At 45.1% G+C, this 18,810-nt stretch overlaps 1 protein-coding gene across 1 annotated transcript; it reads left to right on the forward strand.

Moving 5' to 3' along the window:
• Positions 1 to 15,497: 15,497 nt before the first annotated feature.
• Positions 15,498 to 17,790, forward strand: LOC311000039 (putative nuclease HARBI1; the record flags this gene model as incomplete). The annotated part of the gene is made up of 4 exons (XM_083990675.1): positions 15,498 to 15,564; positions 16,895 to 17,010; positions 17,223 to 17,334; positions 17,411 to 17,790. The coding sequence occupies 4 exons, from the start codon at positions 15,498 to 15,500 to the stop codon at positions 17,788 to 17,790; spliced, it is 675 nt and encodes a 224-aa protein (XP_083846801.1).
• Positions 17,791 to 18,810: the final 1,020 nt, after the last annotated feature.

Below are 18,810 nucleotides of genomic sequence, written 5' to 3' on the forward strand. Positions count from 1 at the left end.
TGAAGAAAGGAGTTGGTTAAGTTTAGTAAAAAGACCCGGTAGAGGCTAGACAGGCCAGATAGAGAGAGTCCAGATAGGTAGAGAGAGTCCAGAGGGAACATAGGGCTGTGGGAACATAGGCACGCTCCCAGTTTAGTTACTTTCCACTGTGTTTCACTGTGATAAGCATTACCACAAATGACTGAAGTATCAAAGTGCCAAACTCCCCAAGACCAAGCCACGCATTATATACAAGAGAGATTTTAAACATTTTCATGAACAAGCTTTTATTCGTGACGTGTATAATTGTAAATGGGACAGGATCTCCTTATTTGATGATGTGGAAATGGCCTGGAGTTATTTTTATGATGATTTCCTGAATCTAATTAATAAACACGCTCCCTTTCGGAAATTCAGGGTGAAAGGGCGTAATAATCCCTGGTTTCACCCAGAAATAGGAAATCTTATAAAAGACAGGGATGCTGCATGGGCCAGAGCTCGGAAATCAAAATCCGAAAATGATTGGCTTTGCTTCCGACAGTTACGAAATAAATGTACGGCATCAATTAAGAAGGCAAAAGCTGAGTTTTATCTAACAGAAACTACAAATAACTTAAATGACCCAAAGAAATTTTGGAAGGTGGTGAAGTCAACATCTGGTGTTGTTCAGCAAAATGAACTACCAAATTTTTTGGTCCATGGCTCTGTCAATTTAACAGATAATTTGTCTAAACTAAATTTCTTTAATGAGCATTTTGTCTCTGTGGGTCATTTATTCGATAATGAATATTCCAGTCAAATAGAATCTGACGTGGCGAAGGAGTCCTTGGATGAGGCTGTAAATAGCCCCCCAGAGAACTCCTTTTACTTTGAACCTGTGTCAGCTTCTGAGGTGTCTAGAGCCCTAACTGGCTTGGATACTAAAAAATCAGCTGGTCCTGATAAATTGGACCCTATCTTCCTAAAGGTGGCTGCAAATTATATAGCTGAGCCCTTGACACACATTTTTAATCTTAGTCTCAGCACCAATACACTCCCAAAAGTTTGGAAATCTGCCTTTGTCCTTCCCCTGTTAAAAGGGGGTGACCCTTCTGACGTAAATAACTACAGGCCTATTTCAAAATTATGCATTGTTGCTAAAATATTGGAAAAAATAATCAGTGAACAACTAAAAGATTTTTTAGACTCTAATAGTATTTTAAATAACTTCCAATCTGGCTTCAGGAAGCAACACAGCACGGTCACGGCTGCCCTGAAAGTTTTTAATGATTTAATTGAAGCACTTGATCTTAAAAAAGTATGTGTTGCCCTTTTTATCGATCTCTCTAAAGCTTTCGACACAGTTGATCACAAGATATTGATCACAATCTTGAGAAAAATTGGCATTTCTAATCAGGCTTCCACCTGGTTTGCTGATTACCTGTCTAACAGGACTCAGGCAGTCCAGTTAGCCAATGTCACATCATCCTCACTCGAGATCACTAAAGGTGTGCCCCAGGGCTCGGTCCTTGGACCTATTTTATTTTCTATTTATATAAATGATCTCTGTGTCAATTTGTCAAATGCTGCTTACCACTTTTATGCTGACGACACTGTCATTTATTGTTGTGCGTCCTCTGTTGTGCATGCATGTGAGCTGTTACAGTCTGCTTTTAATGTTGTACAGGCCCGACTACAAAGTCTCAAACTGGTTTTAAACACCAGCAAATCAAAAATAATGGTTTTCTCAAAAGCTCCTTACTCAACTGAAAACTTACCCTCTGTAATAACTGCCCAAGGAAACCCATTCGAGGTTGTCACTAAGTATAAATACTTAGGTTTCCTTCTAGATACGGAGCTTTCGTTTAAATTGCACATTGAAAACCTGGTAAAAAAAACTCAGGCTAAAGCTTGGCTTCTTTTATAGAAATCGTGTGTGTTTCTCTCTGCGAGTGTGTAAATTGCTTGTGTCGTCAACTTTCCTACCGGTAGTTGACTATGGAGATGTGTTGTACATGTGTGCTTCGTCCAAAAGCCTAGCAGCTTTGGACACTGTATATCACAGTGCATTAAGGTTTTTCACTGGCTGTGGTCGTCTCACTCATCACTGTCAGCTCTACTCGATGTCCGGGTGGCCATCTCTGAGCACCCGGAGAGAAACTCACTGGCTGCTGATGATCTATAAGGCTCTCCTTGGTATGGTTCCTTCCTACCTCTGTTCACTCCTCCGTCGAACAGAAAATCGATATGCCTTAAGGTCCAGTGATATCTATTGTTTGAGCATTTCTAGAGTGTGGACTGAATTAGGGAAAAAAGCGTTTAGTTATGCCGCTCCATTAACATGGAACAACCTCCAGGCTGAACTGAAATTGTCTGAACTTGTATCTCTTGGTGTATTTCGACACTTCTTAAAGGTCCGACAACAAAAATCATTTGAGCGGTGCCTTTGCTGACCAACTTTGTCACCTTGACCTCCTGCTCCCTGCACTTTTGTTTTAACCTCTATTGTAACATGGCCCTATTTAACATAATGTAATATTGTAATGTATATTGTAATGTATTTTGTATTTTATAATGTTGACGACGTGTGCTGCTGCCCTCTTGGCCAGGTCGCCCTTGAAAATGAGATCTCGATCTCAACGGGTCTTTTACCTGGTTAAATAAAGGCTAAATAAAAAAAGTATCGATATTTTAATTTGAGTATCGATTCTAGAGCATACAGACCTGGGGCCTCATTTATCAAAGAGGGTGTAAAACTGCTACAAAATTTTTGCATAAGGCGAAAAGACGGAAATGGCGTACACCCAATATTTACACCTTTTTCAGATCAATCAAACTGTGCGTACGCACAACTCTCCGCAATAAATCACACAGGACCAAGAATGGTGCACACGTGAACACACTGCTCCTCAGGGATGGGTTAAATGCAGAGAAAGAATTTCACTGTACTAGCTGTATATGTGACAAATAAAGTACCTTACCTTACCTTACCTTACACCTCTTACTCCGCCCCCGGAACGCCTATATACAACTATATATGGTCAGCACGTGCATATTAAGTAGCCATGTGTGCTCTGTGGAGCGGCTACAAAGTGACAACAAGGCGGGCGGAGGACGGGGGAAAGAAGCGGAACTTCTCTGAAAGCAGATACACAGCGACATCGGGCAATAAATCAGTCAGAAAAATGATCTTGCATTTTAATAAGCTACAATAAAAACTAAAACCTCCCAAATCTCAGCAGAAAGAAGAAGAATCTTATGTAATCTGCCCCTTTATCCCAGAAAATCTTTTTTTTTTTTTTTTACCTAGATGTTAAAACAATAAAGCAGGGCGACAGTTACCATTACTTTGCAGGCCTTTCTACACAGTTCCAGCTCTACTGGACTTGGTTTAGGTCATTTTCCATTACAGAGTCCTTCATAGTTCCTCCTCAGAGCCGCGTCGTCTCACTCTTTATTCTCTCGTCAGCTCCAACACACGTGCACCTCGTTAACTCAGGTGACAGATTAATAACAGTCTCAGTAGCTGCAGATCAGTGTGCGCTGCTGCCGATGTGTTTTTAAACTTGGATGGTTTGATCCTTGTCAGACGTCACACAGCCTAATCAAAAAAGCAAAATCCTCAATCCGCTCTGTTTGTCAATTAACATAAAGCCTAGTGTTATTATAGAGCGGGTTGGATTGCCAGCAGCAACGGTCCACCACTAGCCTACTTAGGCTACTTCAAAAAATCCTACTGTGCTCTTCTAAATGTACTCCGCTCCTCTCTCCCTCTCACACTGCAGTTCTCTGACTCAGCAACGGTGTCGCCAATTCCTCCTGTTCCTCAAAACAGGTGTAAATCACGGTACGCCAGGGTCAAAATGGGTGTAAATGTCCGCACTTTTCCCCGTCAGGTTTTGGCTTGATAGATCCCAAATTTGGCGGAGAAAAGTGCGTACACACAAAACGAGGGGAAAATGGTGTAAAAAAAGGTGTATCCACAATGATAAATGAGGCCCCCACATCACTAGACTCCACTGCGAGCCCTGCCAACAACGGAGGTGGTACATGGACGGATCGGGGAGGTCCAAAATTTCTGCCATCCATTATCCACAGAGGGGAAAGTCTTTGTACTGTTTTCCTCCTCCATCTTCCGGTCCCTGCCTGGACATGTACAGATAAGCAGGAAGGGTTAGGGTTTGGGGCCAGGGTGTACATCACTGGTTGGATGTATCCGTCGATGAGGCAAAGGGGGAAGTATTTCTAACATTAAAAAAAAAAGAAAACAAAAAGGGGGTAAGGGTTAAAAAGGGATGAGCGGGTCAATCGATGACACCCTTGAGGGCTTAGGACCCCAATGCTGGTAGATGCACGCCATGGACACACAACACAAACCATTTTCCAAAAGTTCACCAGAGGAGCTGGTGAAAGTTTATATAAAAACTCATGATGAAAAACACAAATTCATATCACACTAACAAATAAATAAAAAAAGGTTCAAAAGGCAAATTCGTAAATAAATACAAGGTTAAAAACAAGAAAGAAAGAACAATTGAAAACAATAAAAATAAAATAAAAAAAAACACTTCCCGGGGGGGCAAAGGGGGGAACTATTTCTAACATTTTAACACCATTCTAAACAACTAAAACCATTAATAACTATTTACAACAATCCAAACAACATTTTTTAACACTAATATTAAACACTAAATCTATTAAAAACTATTTACACTAAACCTAACAAAATAGAAACACTAATATAAAACATTAAATCTATTAAAAACTATTTACACTAAACCTAACAAAATAGAAACACTAATATAAAACATTAAATCTATTAAAAACTATTTACAAAAATTGAAACAAAATGTAAACACTAATATAAAACATTGATACACAATTAATAGTTAATTAAAAGCTCCTCCGTGGTACGCACTCTGTCTCTGGCGGGGGCTGGAGTAGGAGTAGAGGTCGTCCTGCCACTGGCTCTGATGTCCTCGTCCATGTTGTGCATCACACATGGGTTTGAGTTGTCATGGTGACTAGGCTCTGCATGGCTTTGTGGTCCTGCCCGTCTCTCAACCACTCCCGAGGGAGAAACAGTACCTGTAGTAGGAGGAAGGAGAGGGGGAGAAGTGAGAAGAGGAGGGAGAAGAAGAGGGGGAGGGAGAGGAGAGAGAGGAAGAGGATGAGGAGGGAGAGTAGGGAGAGAGATAGGTGAGGTGAAAAGAGAAGAAATAGAGCGAGGGGGAAGGGGGGTAAGAGGAAAAGGGAAAGTGGGTGAGAGACAGGGAGGAGGTCTTGAAGTCTGCTGGTCAGCTTCTGGTCCTGGCTCCTCCCTGATTGGTGACCAGTTTCTTCCTGACCACTCGGTATTAGTGGCCGTGGAGGTGGACGTCCTGGGTGGATCAGGTGGAGGCTGATGCATTTCTGCCTGGTGCACCTGTCCTCTGCTTGGTCCTGGTTCTGGTCCTGGAGCTGGATCAGCTGCTCTGGGTTGATAATAAGAGGGAGAGGGAAGTTAAAGCAACCTTTTGCTCGTACCACGTTGAAAAGTATGTGCATATCGGTCTGTGGAGTGAAACTTTGGAACAGCTTACCAGAAGATATTAAAGATAGTAAAAATGTTGCTCATTTAAAAACAATGTTTAAAAATAATATTTTTGAAAAGTACAGAAGTGAAAATGTAGAGAGCAACAAAGGGAAATAATTAACTTAATTTTGCAACAAACATTAAGTTTTCTTGTTTGTTTGATTCGGACTGTTTCTTAGCTATAGGATTGATATGGGATGTGAAATGTAAACTAGGAAATTTAGACCTGTTTTGTTTTTTGAGTTGTGAAGGTTTGTGGATATAGGATGGTCGGTGGGGGACGTACTGTGTAGGTATATGTATGTATGTGTGTGGGGTGTATGTATATGCGTCATTCCGATCAGACTGCTTATGGTTTTTAATAATGAAATGAGAAATGAGGGTGCGGCAGCTATAAGCTTTGCTTCAGCCGCAACCCTTTTCGACCAGCGGTATAGTTAGTATTTGTTACTACCTTGAATTTGTTTTGTTGAAATTTTGATGCTGTGATCGAAATAAACACTCATTCATTCATTCATTCATTCATTCATTCATTCATTGGAGCTTGAGGGCTCCCCCCTCTGGGCAGCGGCCGCTGTTGCAGGTGCAGGAGCAGGAGGCGGTGCCTGCTGACGCTGTGGAAAAGGAGGGGCCGCAGGCTGCGTGGTGTTGGGAGCAGAGCACGTGTTGCTGGTCGAAGTGCTGCGAGCTGGTCTCAATGGCGGAGACTCCTGTCTGCGCGGCCCAGGTGCCCGGTCCCCTGAAGTGGCGTCATTGTCAATGCAATCAAGATCAAGGAGGTCCAGGTTGTTTTTGAGGAAAAACCTGGTGTCCTCCAGTGTTTTGGCCCTCAATCGGCTGCCAAGTCCCCTGCGTGCCCACCTGGTGGCTATTTCAAAGGGTTCCCTCCATCCCCTTGGTTTCAACTGCGCCAGGTAGTCAATGTTTACTGATATAGAGTCTTGATAATGTTCTCTCAGTATGAGTAACGTAGAGTACTCCCAATTTTTTGCATTACCAATCAACATTTGTTTTGTGCGCTGTGTTGGTGCAGCAGGCCTTATAAATGTCACCAAATTATGTGTAGTGTTGTTGATAACGGATTGAGCCTCATCAGTAGAAACATTGTACAAATGGTGTTTGGCTTTAATGATCTGGGGTCTCATTTATAACCGTTGCGTACGCACAAAACGGGGCTGAAAGTGGCGTACGTGACTTTTCACGCCAAGGTTGTGATCTATAAAAAACAGACTTGACGGGAGAATGTACGCAGCTCTAAGCAAACTCTGACCCATGCGTACGCTGGTTTGGAGGAAAAGGGGAATTGGCGACACAGACGGTGTGGTGGTGAACTGAAGTCAGACTCAGGAAATGATGATTGAGAAGAACGATTATGTTTTTATTATCGGCCGTCACACATTTAATTTCAACCCGTATGCGTTAGATCCATGTTGCCACGGTGATTTAATTCAACAGCGTTATTTTGCATCGGACTGGTGTTGCAGAAACATCTTCTTAGAATTTAACTTAAAATTCAAAATCAAAATTCCTTCTCTATATTTAATCACCACCGTCTCTCCGTCATATTGTCCACTCCCAGAGCGCAGGAGGGGGAGAGGACGGCGCTGCTGCATGGGATAAATACATGGTGTATATTGTACTATATGATACTGTGAACGTATGATCGAGAGTCAATTAAATCTCAAACCCCGGAAAAAAAAAATCCAGTAATCGTTCGCACAATTGTTACATTCTGTTTTCTTGTTATCAAGAGAAGTGTCATGTTTGATCATTCCTCAGAATGTAACTGATTCTGCTAATTATTCAAAGTTTTATCGATCAGTCTAATTACTGTAAATAATACAGCGGTGAGCCCCGTGCGTAATTCTGCACCACGGCACCGCTGGAGGAGAAAGGAGGGAGAGGGAGAAAATGATGACTGGTTAATAACTCGTTTCAGATTAAAACTGTTGTCATTGTTGTAACTATGTGCCGAACCGGGTCCAGCATGTGAGAGGGCAGTGCACCAAAACAACACCGTGTGCGCTCTGAGCCGCTGACGCCGTTAACAGCTGCAGCAACACGTCATGTCGCCACTTTCACACCTGCAACTAATTCACAACACCAACAGAACAAGAGCACGTCAGGCTCATTGACATGCAGATCACATTCATGTGGTGGTTTGCATTGACCATCTAGGGTTAAAACAGGGCGTGTACAGGGCGGAAAGTGAAGCGGATTCAGCTGCGCACACTTGTAGGAACTCTCTGATTTATAAAGGGAAGTTTGCTTGCAAGTGTGCGTACGCAGGGTTTTATAAGTCTGAATATTTACTGGCGCACCCAAACCTTGGCTTTTGGGCGTACGTACACTTTTAGTAACGATCCCACGCACAGTTTTATAAATGAGACCCCTGGTGAATGGTTTTGACTTTAATGGTAAAGTTCGGGTCATCTGAATGGATGTATCCCTCTCCTTGTCTCCGGTCTGTGTCTCTGTCTTTGTCCCTCTTTCTTTTCCTGTCTTGGTCTTCATTTGTGTGGTAATTATTGTAATTTTTTGTGTAATAATTACCTTCAAAACGTTGTGAACCAGGGCGCTGGTCGTAGCGCGACTCTGAGCGCTCCTGATTGTACGCCGCTCTTCCGCGTGCGTCTCTGCGCCGAGGTGAGGAGGGAGCAGCGCGGTGGCGCCAACCAGGCGATGAGCGGCGGTCTCCTCTGGTCACGGACCTCGCTCCGGGTCCGGAACTGGATTCCGGTCCTCTGGTGGCGGCCTGGGCGTAGGAGCGGGACTCAGGTGGAGTGTAGTCTCCGCGTCGGCGGCTGTCCTGCCCTCTTCCCCTGTAGTCATCTCTGTCTCCTCGTCTCCCTTCGTTCCTCCTCCCTCCGTCTCTGTCTCTTCCTCTGCTCCGTCTGTGTCTCACCTCCGTCCATCTTTCGTCCTCCATTTTCGGGCGATGGTTGTTTTTTTTTTTTGTTTTGTTTAAAATTATTTTAAAAGAAAAAAGTCCTCTCTCGACAAAATGTCGGCTTGTGTGAATGTGTGTGTGTGTATGTGAAAATTAGTCGCTTGAAAAAGTTCTTCAGGCAGTAAAAAGTAATTCGAAGAGTCAAAATTCTCTTTCAAAGCACTCGTGCACTTCCAGATCGACAATATCAACCCTAGCAACGCTTCGATGTCTATGCATCTTCATCAGGCTACGAGTTGTAAAAAAGTCTCTCCGAGAAGTGCTGTGCGTCTTGCTCATCCAAAGTCCGCGAAGAAAGAGGAAGAATGGGCGTGGTTAATTCCAGTCCCCATAATCCTCAGCGGAAGTCAGTGGAGAGAGACCACAGCACTGCTCTGCAGCAGAGGCTGTTAAACTAACATTTTTTAACATACACACAACTTTGAATTAAAATAACATTCTTAAAAGTTAACAGCATGTTTTTTATAAATGCAATATGAAAAATAAAAAATGAGTATACATTTAAATTTTCTTTACATTTGAAGTCCCGTAGTGGATCCTAGGGAGATTCAATGTTCAAGAATGTCCAGCAGAGGGAGCCATGATCATGGTCAAAAAAAACCCTGAGTTCTCCCTGATCCAAATGCAGTGCAACAACTCAAAGAGAGCAGAAGTGTAGCAGGTGGCACCATCACTGCTCACCGACATGGAATCCTCTTCATTAAAGGGTAGATTGGCGAGGAGCTGCTCCTCCTCTCTCTCAACCTCAGCCTCAGTACGAACCGGTACATTCCGGGGGTCAGGGGGAGCAGGGGAGGGAAGAGGAGCAGTCTCCCCGCTCGTCCTGATGTCCACGTCCATGTTTTCCACCACACACGGGTTGCGGTTGTGGCGTGCTGTATGCTCTTGACCTACAGTCACCGCTCGCTGGTCACCTTCATCCCCAGGAGGGAGACCTGTAGAAGGAGAGGAAAGAAGAGGGGGGGGAAGAGGAGAGGAGAGAAGAGGGGGGGATGGGTTAAGGTTAGGAGGAGGAGGTGGGGGGTGAGGGTTGTCAGTTGCGCCAGGTACTCTACACTCAGTGACATCGATTCCTCATAATGCTCTCAGTATGATTAATGTGGTGTATTCCCAGTTTTTAGCGTTTCCAACCAATAATTGTTTTGTGTGTTGTGTCAGCACTGCGGGTCTGATAAATGTAGCCAAATTACGTGTTGTGTTGTGAATCACTGGGGGGGCTAAGTCAGTGGAAACGTTGTATAAGTGGTGTTGGGCCTTTATAATTTGAAAGATACATTTAACCTTGGCCGCAAAATTGGGATCAGTCGACTGAATGTACCCCCCCCCTCTTCTCTTCTTGGTCTCTGTCCCCTTCTCTTTTCCTCTTGTTTCTCTGTGTATCATATGTCCGTTCATTGACTCTAATTGAAGTATGATTACCTCTAGATCCTTGTGGTCTGATGTCACGGTCTCGGTCTCGGTCCCGGTGTCGGTCTTGGTCCCGTCTCCGGTCCTGGTCCCATCTCGGCCCCTTGCGTTCTTGGCTGTGCGTCGCCCGTCCGCGCTCCGTCCGCGTGTTGGGGAGGGAGAAGGAGAACGAGGGAAGCGGCGGCGGTCTGGAGAGTTGTAGCGGTCCATCCTGGCTTTGCGGCCCGCTCCGGGTCCGGGCCTTGGCTCCTGTCTTCTCCCAGCCGCCTGTGCATAGGAGTAGGCTCGCGGTGGTGTTTGCGGCGGCGACGGTCGTCATAATGGCGGTCTCGTCTGTGGTCCCCCCATTCGCGGTCCCGATCTCGTCCTGTTTCCCCGTATCTCTTTCTTTTTTTCTTGTAACTCACCTCCGTCCAATCATCCTGTTCTGAGTCTTCCATGTTGTCCGACGTCTTTCTTTGTTTTTCTTTTAGTTTTTCGTATTTTTTGTAAAGTTTTTTTTAAGAATGTCTCAAAGTGTCTGTTGGTCTGAATTCGTGTGTGTGTGTGTGTATGTATATTTCTGTGTATATCCGCTTGCAAAAAGTCGTGTCAGGGAAGCAAAAATCCAGTAAAAATGACAAAATGACTTTCCAAAAAGCTTTTGGCGCTTTATTGCAGCGATATATAACTCAACTCTAGCAACGTTTCGGTATAAAGTATACCTTCTTCAGGCTAATGAGCAATAAGAGTCTCTGAGCAGTGTAATTCGTCCGTCTTCGATGAAGTAGCGTGGCGAAAGAGGGAAGTGAGCGCGCTGAGACCCATAATGCCCTACGGGTTCCCAGACCGGAAGACTATTACACTGCTCTTCAGCTAACGCTGTTACTTTTTTTATACATACACACATCACATTCATATGCAAAGTATTTTCTTATAATACAGAAGTGGAAATGCATTGAAACATTTTTTTAAACATTTTTTTGAAGGGTTAGGGTTAGGGATAATAGGGAAGAGTGCGTTCACCAGCACACACTGCCTGTGTGACGGCAGCTTGGAGACCCTCAACCTCTTCCAAAAGTTCTTTCAGCTTCTCCTTGACCGACCTCAAGCCATTGGCCAAATAGGTCCATGTTGGAGGAGCAGGAGGAGGAGGCACTGTCGTCGGAGCCGCCGGGCTTGGTGGTGCTGCCAGCGGTGGTGGTGGTGGGGGGCATGCAGCCTCTCCTTAATGGCCACTTTTTTTGCCTTGGCCATCAGGCTTGAAAAACGCCTTCCTGTGGGATGAGAATAAAATGCTATTTTAAAGTATATTTTTTTCCTGGAATTCTACCTCAAAAGACCTCCATGCAGCAAGTACCAGAAACACATGCCCCAGACAGTTGCTTGCGGCCTAAATTCGGCCATAAATGCCCCGCACGTGCTCAAAGGCAAGTATTTGGACTCTTTGGTTGTGCCTCAGTGGTCCTGTGGACTCTATGATTGGGTCTAGCCAGCTGGTCTACTACTGCCTTACCAAACAGCAGTAGACCAGCTGGCCAGACCCAATCCCCAGAGTCCACAGGACCACCAAGGCACTTAACCCCCCACGCCACGATAAGGCAGAGTCCATGTGAGGGAATTTTTTATTTTATTTTTTTTAGTAATGTGTAAATAACTAGGTGCTGCTGGTTTTCGGCCTTGGCCTGAAGATCCCTAACCAGGCCCATGTACTACAACGCCCGAGTATCAAGGGCCTGGTTAGTGTCTTTGTGTAGCACTCCCAGTGTCGTGACGACCCCACTGACAGGGTGCTTCCAACGCATGGTCAGATGTGTGTGTGGGGAGTCGGTGTAAGCCTGGACAAATGTCACTTTGCCAGACTGAACCTTCCCCCCACACAGCACAGCTTTCCAGTGTTCGGAAGCACCACTGTCCGTCGTCTGACACAGGCACCAGGGAGGCGCTCAAGAGGTATCCGCCGTCCACGTGTCCGAGGCAGACACCGCGGCACCTCTTGAACGCCTCCCTGAACCCAGCTGATGTCCCCTCCAAGGCCACATGTTTTTTCAGCATGTGGTACTGGGTGCATGCGTGGCTCACATTGAAAACCGGGAGGGTCAGATACGGCACCCGGAGCTGTAGTGCGCTAAGCTCCGTAACCTCCACAACAACGCCGTCAATGTCCATACTGAGATTGACGGCGTCCACCTCCCAATCCACCCTGGCAGGGAATAGGGGGAAGCGCAGTTCAGGGTTGTGGAGGAACTTGTCAATGTCCCCCCCCTCCCCTGCCAGGCAGTCATGAAAATGGGAATTGTTGTCCTCCCCAATTTCAGTGAGGTCAGACACGGGTGCAGCCATTTTTTGTATTTATGCGCTGCTGTCACAGGCTGTTATTTGTTTTTTTCTGATTCAGGCGTTTTTCCTGAGCTCGACAAAAAAAAACACTTCTCTGTAGCTAGACCAGGAGCAGAATGAGCGCCAGAAAAAAGACGTTCCTTTATATAGCCTCTGTTTGTGAGTTATGCAAAGTTTAACAAGTTAAAACTGAGAAAAAGTAAAAGAAATCAATAATATGTGTTTTTTTGCGAATAACTTTTGATAGGAAGAAAATGTTTGTCATCCTACGTCAAAAGGGGGCGGAGTTATGGGCGTTTGAAAAATCCCCATAGGAATACATGTAAAGTCCCAAAATTTTCCTAAGTGTTACATATGTTAGTGACATGCCGGAAACCACTTGGGAGCACGAATCAGGTGATTTGGAGTTGATTTGGTCTCATGTGATTGGCCGACCGGAAGTGGCCATATCTTGGCCCAGGAAGGTCCGCAAACCTTATGTTTGGTGTCTATATGACCGCCGTGGATAGACAAATCGATAGACACCAGAACCAACCTTGTGTGATGTACCGTTGGTGAGATATCGCGAAATATTTGTGTCCACAGGTGGCGCCACTGAGTGTCCAGCATGCAGAAGACCATCCAGCCAGAACCTGGGACTGGTTAAGATTGGTAAAAATGACATGTCCAGGTGTAAATAAGAAAATGAGTGAATCAAGGGATGATAAGTTAATAACTTTGGACAGGAAAGTGCTAGACTCATTAAGCTGAGGACCTACACTTTCCAACGATACCAAGTCCGACGCAACTTTCTCAAGATAAGGGGGCGTGGCCCAGTGTCCAACCTTCCCTTGGCGAGTTATGGCCGAAAACGACCTATGCGGTCTAAAGTGGACCAACATTCTTTTGGCAGCCTTTCAGGCTACAAAATAAACTGGACCAAAAGCGAAGCCATACCGTTAAATATTTTTACGCATACTACTGATCTTGGTCCTGCTCCTTTTGTTTGGAAATCAGAAGGCATGAAATATCTGGGAGTGAAAATTAGATCACCCATTAATGAAATATTTGACCTAAATGTAAAACCTTTAATAGGTACCATTAAAGAGGACCTTAAAAGGTGGAGGGACAGCTCTCCATTCAGACACCCCTCCACTTCGACACCCCGCTGTTCCGAAACACCCCCACTTCGAAACACCGCTACTCCGACACCCCTCCCTCCCCCCCGCAGCTGTCCAAGGTGCTGAACCGCGTGACGGAGAGGAGACTGTAACTAAACAGGAGAAAAAAGAGAGCGAGACGCACGTAGCGGCCGTGATATGACGACCCCGTCCCCGCTGAGGAGGAACTCGTCTGTTATGGAAAAGGACCTAAACCAAGTCGAGTAGAGCCCAGTAAAGCTGAACTGTGTAGTGTAAAGAGCCATTATTGTGCGTCTGCCCCAACTCTGAAGCTGAAGCGGCGCTCTCTCTTCCTCCTTCCTGTCTTTCTCTAGCTGTCCTTTCAAAATAAAAGCACAAAAAGCCAGAGGGGGGAAAAAAAAAAAAAACACGGACTCGTGAGCTGGTGGCGGTGAGATATTTAGCGTGGCAGCCACCACCACATTATCTATGCAGGAACCCTGTACATATATGATTAAGAGAAAATACTACAGTGTTTCTCATTAAATAACAAGAGAGTTTCGTTCCAGTCAGCCCCTCCACCTGCCGCCTCTCTCTTAGTGCGGTCGCACCGCACCTACAGCACCCTCAGCTGGGTCAGCTGAGGGTGCGGCTTCTCCGCTGCTGCCGCTGCACACGCCCCGTCTCTCTCTCTCCCCTGCTCTGTGTGTGTGTGAAGAGCAGCCCCGCCCCTCAGTGATCAGAGAGACAGAGAGCGGCAGGGAAGAAGCAGTTTATGGCGCTGTGGAAAAAACTGCAGCCATCGGCCAAGTTCAGCTGATTCCGATAGTTTGTAAAACGTCCTATCGGCGCCGATTAATCGTTGGCCGACCTCTAATTTACACCTTTTTTTGAGGAACAGGAGGAATTGGCGACACCGTTGCTGAGTCAGAGAACTGCAGTGTGAGAGGGAGAGAGGAGCGGAGTACATTTAGAAGAGACAGTAGGATTTTATGAAGTAATTGTGGTAGTGGTGGACCGTTGATGCTGGCAATCCAACCCGCTCTATAATAACACTAGGCTATATGTTAATTGATAAACAGAGCGGATTGTGGATTTTGCTTTTTTGATTAGGCTGTGTGACGTCCGGCAAGGATCAAACCATCCGAGTTTAAAAACACATCGGCAGCAGCGCACACTGATCTGCAGCTACTGAGACTGTTATTATTCTGTCACCTGAGTTAACGAGGTGCACGTGAGTTTGGAGCTGACGAGAGAATAAAGAGCGAGACAACGCGGCTCTGAGGAGGAACTGTGAAGGACTCAGCTGTAATGGAAAATGACCTAAACCGAGTCCAGCAGAGCTGTAACTTAAGGCTACATTGTTTTAACATCTAGGTAAAAGATTTTCTGGGATAAAGGGGCAGATTACATAAGATTCTTCTTCTTTCTGCTCCCTTTTGTTGAGATTTGGGAGGTTTTTGTTTTTATTGTAGCTTATTAAAATGCAAGATCATTTTTCTGACTGATTTATTGCCCGATGTCGCTGTGTATCTCGCTTTCGGAGAAGTTCCGCTTCTTTCCTCCGCCCTCCGCCTGTTGTCGTTGTCACTTTGTAGTCACTTTGTAGCCGCTCCACAGAGAGCACATGGCTAATTAAATATGCACGTGCTGACCATATATAGTTGTATATAGGCGTTCCGGGGGCGGAGTAAGAGGTGTGTTCACGTGTGCACCATTCTTGGGTCCGGTGTGATTTATCAAAGAGAAATTGCGGAGAGTTTGATTGCACAGTTTGATAGATCTGAAAAAGGTGTAAATATTTTGGGTGTACGCCATTTTCGTCTTTTCGCCGTACGCAAAAATTTTGTAGCAGTTTTACACCCTCTTTGATAAATGAGGCCCCTGGATGTTTTTCATTGGAGTGGGTTTCTGAATTTTTGAACCTCCTGGGTAAGGAGCGGGTGGCAGACACGTTGAATGACACTGGGTTCAGGATCGGGGACATTTGGAACCAGAGGCCTGTACTGCGAAGCCAGTTTAGTGGGTTAGCGAGGTATGTTGAGTGTAAAGCCAGCCTCTCCTGTACTGCGAAGGTGGCTGTCTTTTAACGAGGCTAGATCACCATGGTAACTTATGACCAGGTTATGTTCAGAGTTTAATCTTAAAGTCGGCTTAAGGCGCCGCTGTTTCACTGTGTCATTCAGAGATGGCGTCACCATTTATTGAGAACCCGGTGGACCTGGGAGCGAGGATAATTCGGGCAGCACTGCGACGTGAGCGGCTTCTTCGAGATCGCGCTGATCCGCTGGCATTTCCTGATGAAATTCTGTATGAGCGATATAGATTTTCATCCGACGGAATACGATACATTTGCTCACTTGTTGAGGCGGGGTCATCCCTATGTTCCCTCAGCCCTATGTTCCCTCATTTCTAACTTTTGTCGTCACTGAAAATTAGGCCCTATTCCCTCAGCCCTTTGGTCCCACCATTGGTTGGGTTTAGGCAATGAAGAAAGGAGTTGGTTAAGTTTAGTAAAAAGACCAGGTAGAGGCTAGACAGGCCAGATAGACAGAGTCCAGATAGGTAGAGAGAGTCCAGAGGGAACATAGGGCTGAGGGAACATAGGCACGCTCCCGTTGAGGCGAGTGTCAGGAATGCCACTCGAAGAAGCTGTGCACTCACTGTCGGACAAACCGTATGTGTAGCCCTTCGTTTTTTTGCCACGGGAACCTACTTGCATTCAGTTGGTGATGCAGAAAATTTGAGCAAGAATACTGCGTGTCGCGCCATCCGCAAAGTGGTTCTTGCTCTTACTGAGAAGCTGGATATGTTTGTAGTGTTCCCAAGTCATTTGAACACAATGCTTGTTAAAGCAGATATCAGCTTCACGGCCGTTTCGGCTAATGCTGCGTTCAAGGCAGGCTTTTGAAACCGTAAGTTACAGCTTCAAGTCACAACTACGACTTGGTAGCGTTCCAGGTAACCCGTAGCTCGTGTTTTTACCATCCTGTTGTCTGTGAAAGTTCCCTATAACGGCCACTCGTAACTTCCGACCCGTGAACTCGTACCAGATCGAACTGGTATGACTTCACAGGAAGGAAAAACACAAAGTACGAGTTTCTTTGAACGCACCATGAGTTAGCAGCCCCCGCCCTTGTCAGGCATCAATTGGTCCTCGTGCTACGTCACCACATTCACGCGCATCCCTTGGCTGCACACACAGCCCTTCATGCCGTTCTCTCTCCTCATTGGATAACACTTGTATCCCACAAGGAAAATTTTCTCCTCGGGTTACAGCAGAGCAGAGTGACGGAGAGACTCGTGTTTAGGCTGAAATACTTCATGTAAGTGATTGCTGACGGAAAATAGGACTATTTAGGACTTATATTAACAAAAACATTCCACTGATATCTGCTTTAAGGAAGGATTCTATAAAATATCTGGTAATGTACTATTATACCCCTCTACATCATAATTACTTGTGTAGTGCTGCATTTAATTACCATAGGACAAACGGGTTTACGTGGAATCACACTTCTTCTTAACTCCGTTACACTTGCTTGCATAATGAAATCTAATATAGCCTAAAATATATGTAACTAGGATTTCCCAGGATCATTGGCGCTGTGGACTGCACACATGTCCCCATTACGGGGCCCCTGGGGGAACATGAGGCTGACTACGTCAATCGTAAATCCATCCACAGCATCAATGTGCAGGTGAAATCTCAAAAATAATTTCTGCAGGTCATCGGTGGCACATATGCACAGTGAATGTATAGGCTTTTATCAGTGGCACACAATATTGTCTAGACAGACTTTTCACGTGAGTGAAATATCCAGTTGCATTATAGGTCTTTTTAAAAGAATCTCTTTATGCTTTCCACCTTTGTGCAGTGCTCTTTAAATTTAACCAGAAATCCTGTTAACAGATGACTTGTGACCATCAATTGATCGTCACAAGTGTGGAGGCAAGATGGCCTGGGTCTGTACATGACTCCAGAATTTTCCACGAGTCTGCACTGGGTCATCAGTTACAACAAGGTAGATATGGTAAATTATCCTTTTTCTTCTTTTTCACTGCTTTATGTTGAGAATGACATTTATTTCTCTCTATTAGAGCTCTTTGATGGACTGCTTGTGGGGGACAGAGGGTACGCCTGTACCCAGCACTTAATGACCCCCTATCCTGACCCTGACACACGGCCTCAGAGTCGCTTTAATGTGGGTCTGGGTAAAGCCAGGGTCAGGATAGAAATGACATTTGGGATCATAAAGTGCAGGTTCAACTGCCTGCGTGGCCTCAGGGTGCGTCCTGAGCGTGCTTGTGGGATCATCACTGCATGTGTGGTGCTGCACAACACCGCAATGATGAGGAAAGAACGAACCCCTCATGTACCATTACCACTAGCAGCAGAAGTAATTGATCCAGTGACGGACCACCCAACTGGTGCAGCCATCCGGCAGGCTATTACTGCTCAATATTTTACCCACCAGTGATGTGTGAAACTAAATAAAGAGTCATTCACTGAAATGTGTAGCCTACTAATTTTTTTTATTGCAATGTCTGCATTTGCTGGGAAGAAAAGAGACAGAACATTAGGCATTAGTACATAATGTCATGCTATCAAACCATTACAAAAAAAAAAAAACTCTAACACCTTTTTTTTAAACTCCAAGAGTTCAATTTCCAGTTTCAGTTTTTTTATTTCCAGCTCCTTTTTCATGTTATCCAGCTCCAAGTTCCTCTTGTATATAGCACGGATACTGTCGGTGGTCTGTATTAATTGTTTTGGTTGAAAGGACACTGTCATGTTTAATCAAGCAAACACCTTTATCTTAGTAATTTATTGTTGAACTTTTCCTACAACCCTTACAGTTCTTTCCCTCCCTAACCCAGACGCAGAGGTAGAGGCTGTGGGTAGAGGGAGATCATCTTCCTGTGAAAGATAAAGTTAAAGACTCATTATGTGTAGGCCTACTTAAGATGAGTATGTAAAAATGCACTCTTACCTCCATGGGCCTCTCGGACAGCACAGAGACCGTCTCCTCATCATTTTCAACCTGAAGAATGAGAGGTCTGCATGATATGGGCTGATCACAGCTAATGCAAAGTACCTGACACATTGCTGTGAGTTACCTCTGGGGTGGTGCAGGGCGGCAGCAGCACCATGGTGTCTCCTACAACTGAAACTACACAGTGGATTTTTCTGCCTCATGCCAAAAGCAAATGTTAAAGGAGTCATCACCTGGTTTTTTATGTATCCAATCCCCCTTAAATTGCTTTGAATCAGTTCTTAAAACTTATTGGAAACTTTTTTTTTTTTTTAATTCAAACATAGAGCTTGTTCTGACACTTTTTCATACGGCAACTTTCTCTCGTGAGAGTAGGCGCGAGGTTTTGACTGGTCCGGATGTTCATTGTATTAATATGTAATGAGGCGTGCATTGATTGGACGCAGGAAGGACAGCCGGAATGGTGGCTGGCCCAGTGGGCTACATGCAGGCTGTATTGGAAAC

The sequence above is a fragment of the Trachurus trachurus genome (genome assembly GCF_905171665.1).
Source record: "Trachurus trachurus genome assembly, chromosome: 17".
Classification (NCBI taxonomy): Eukaryota; Metazoa; Chordata; class Actinopteri; order Carangiformes; family Carangidae; genus Trachurus; species Trachurus trachurus.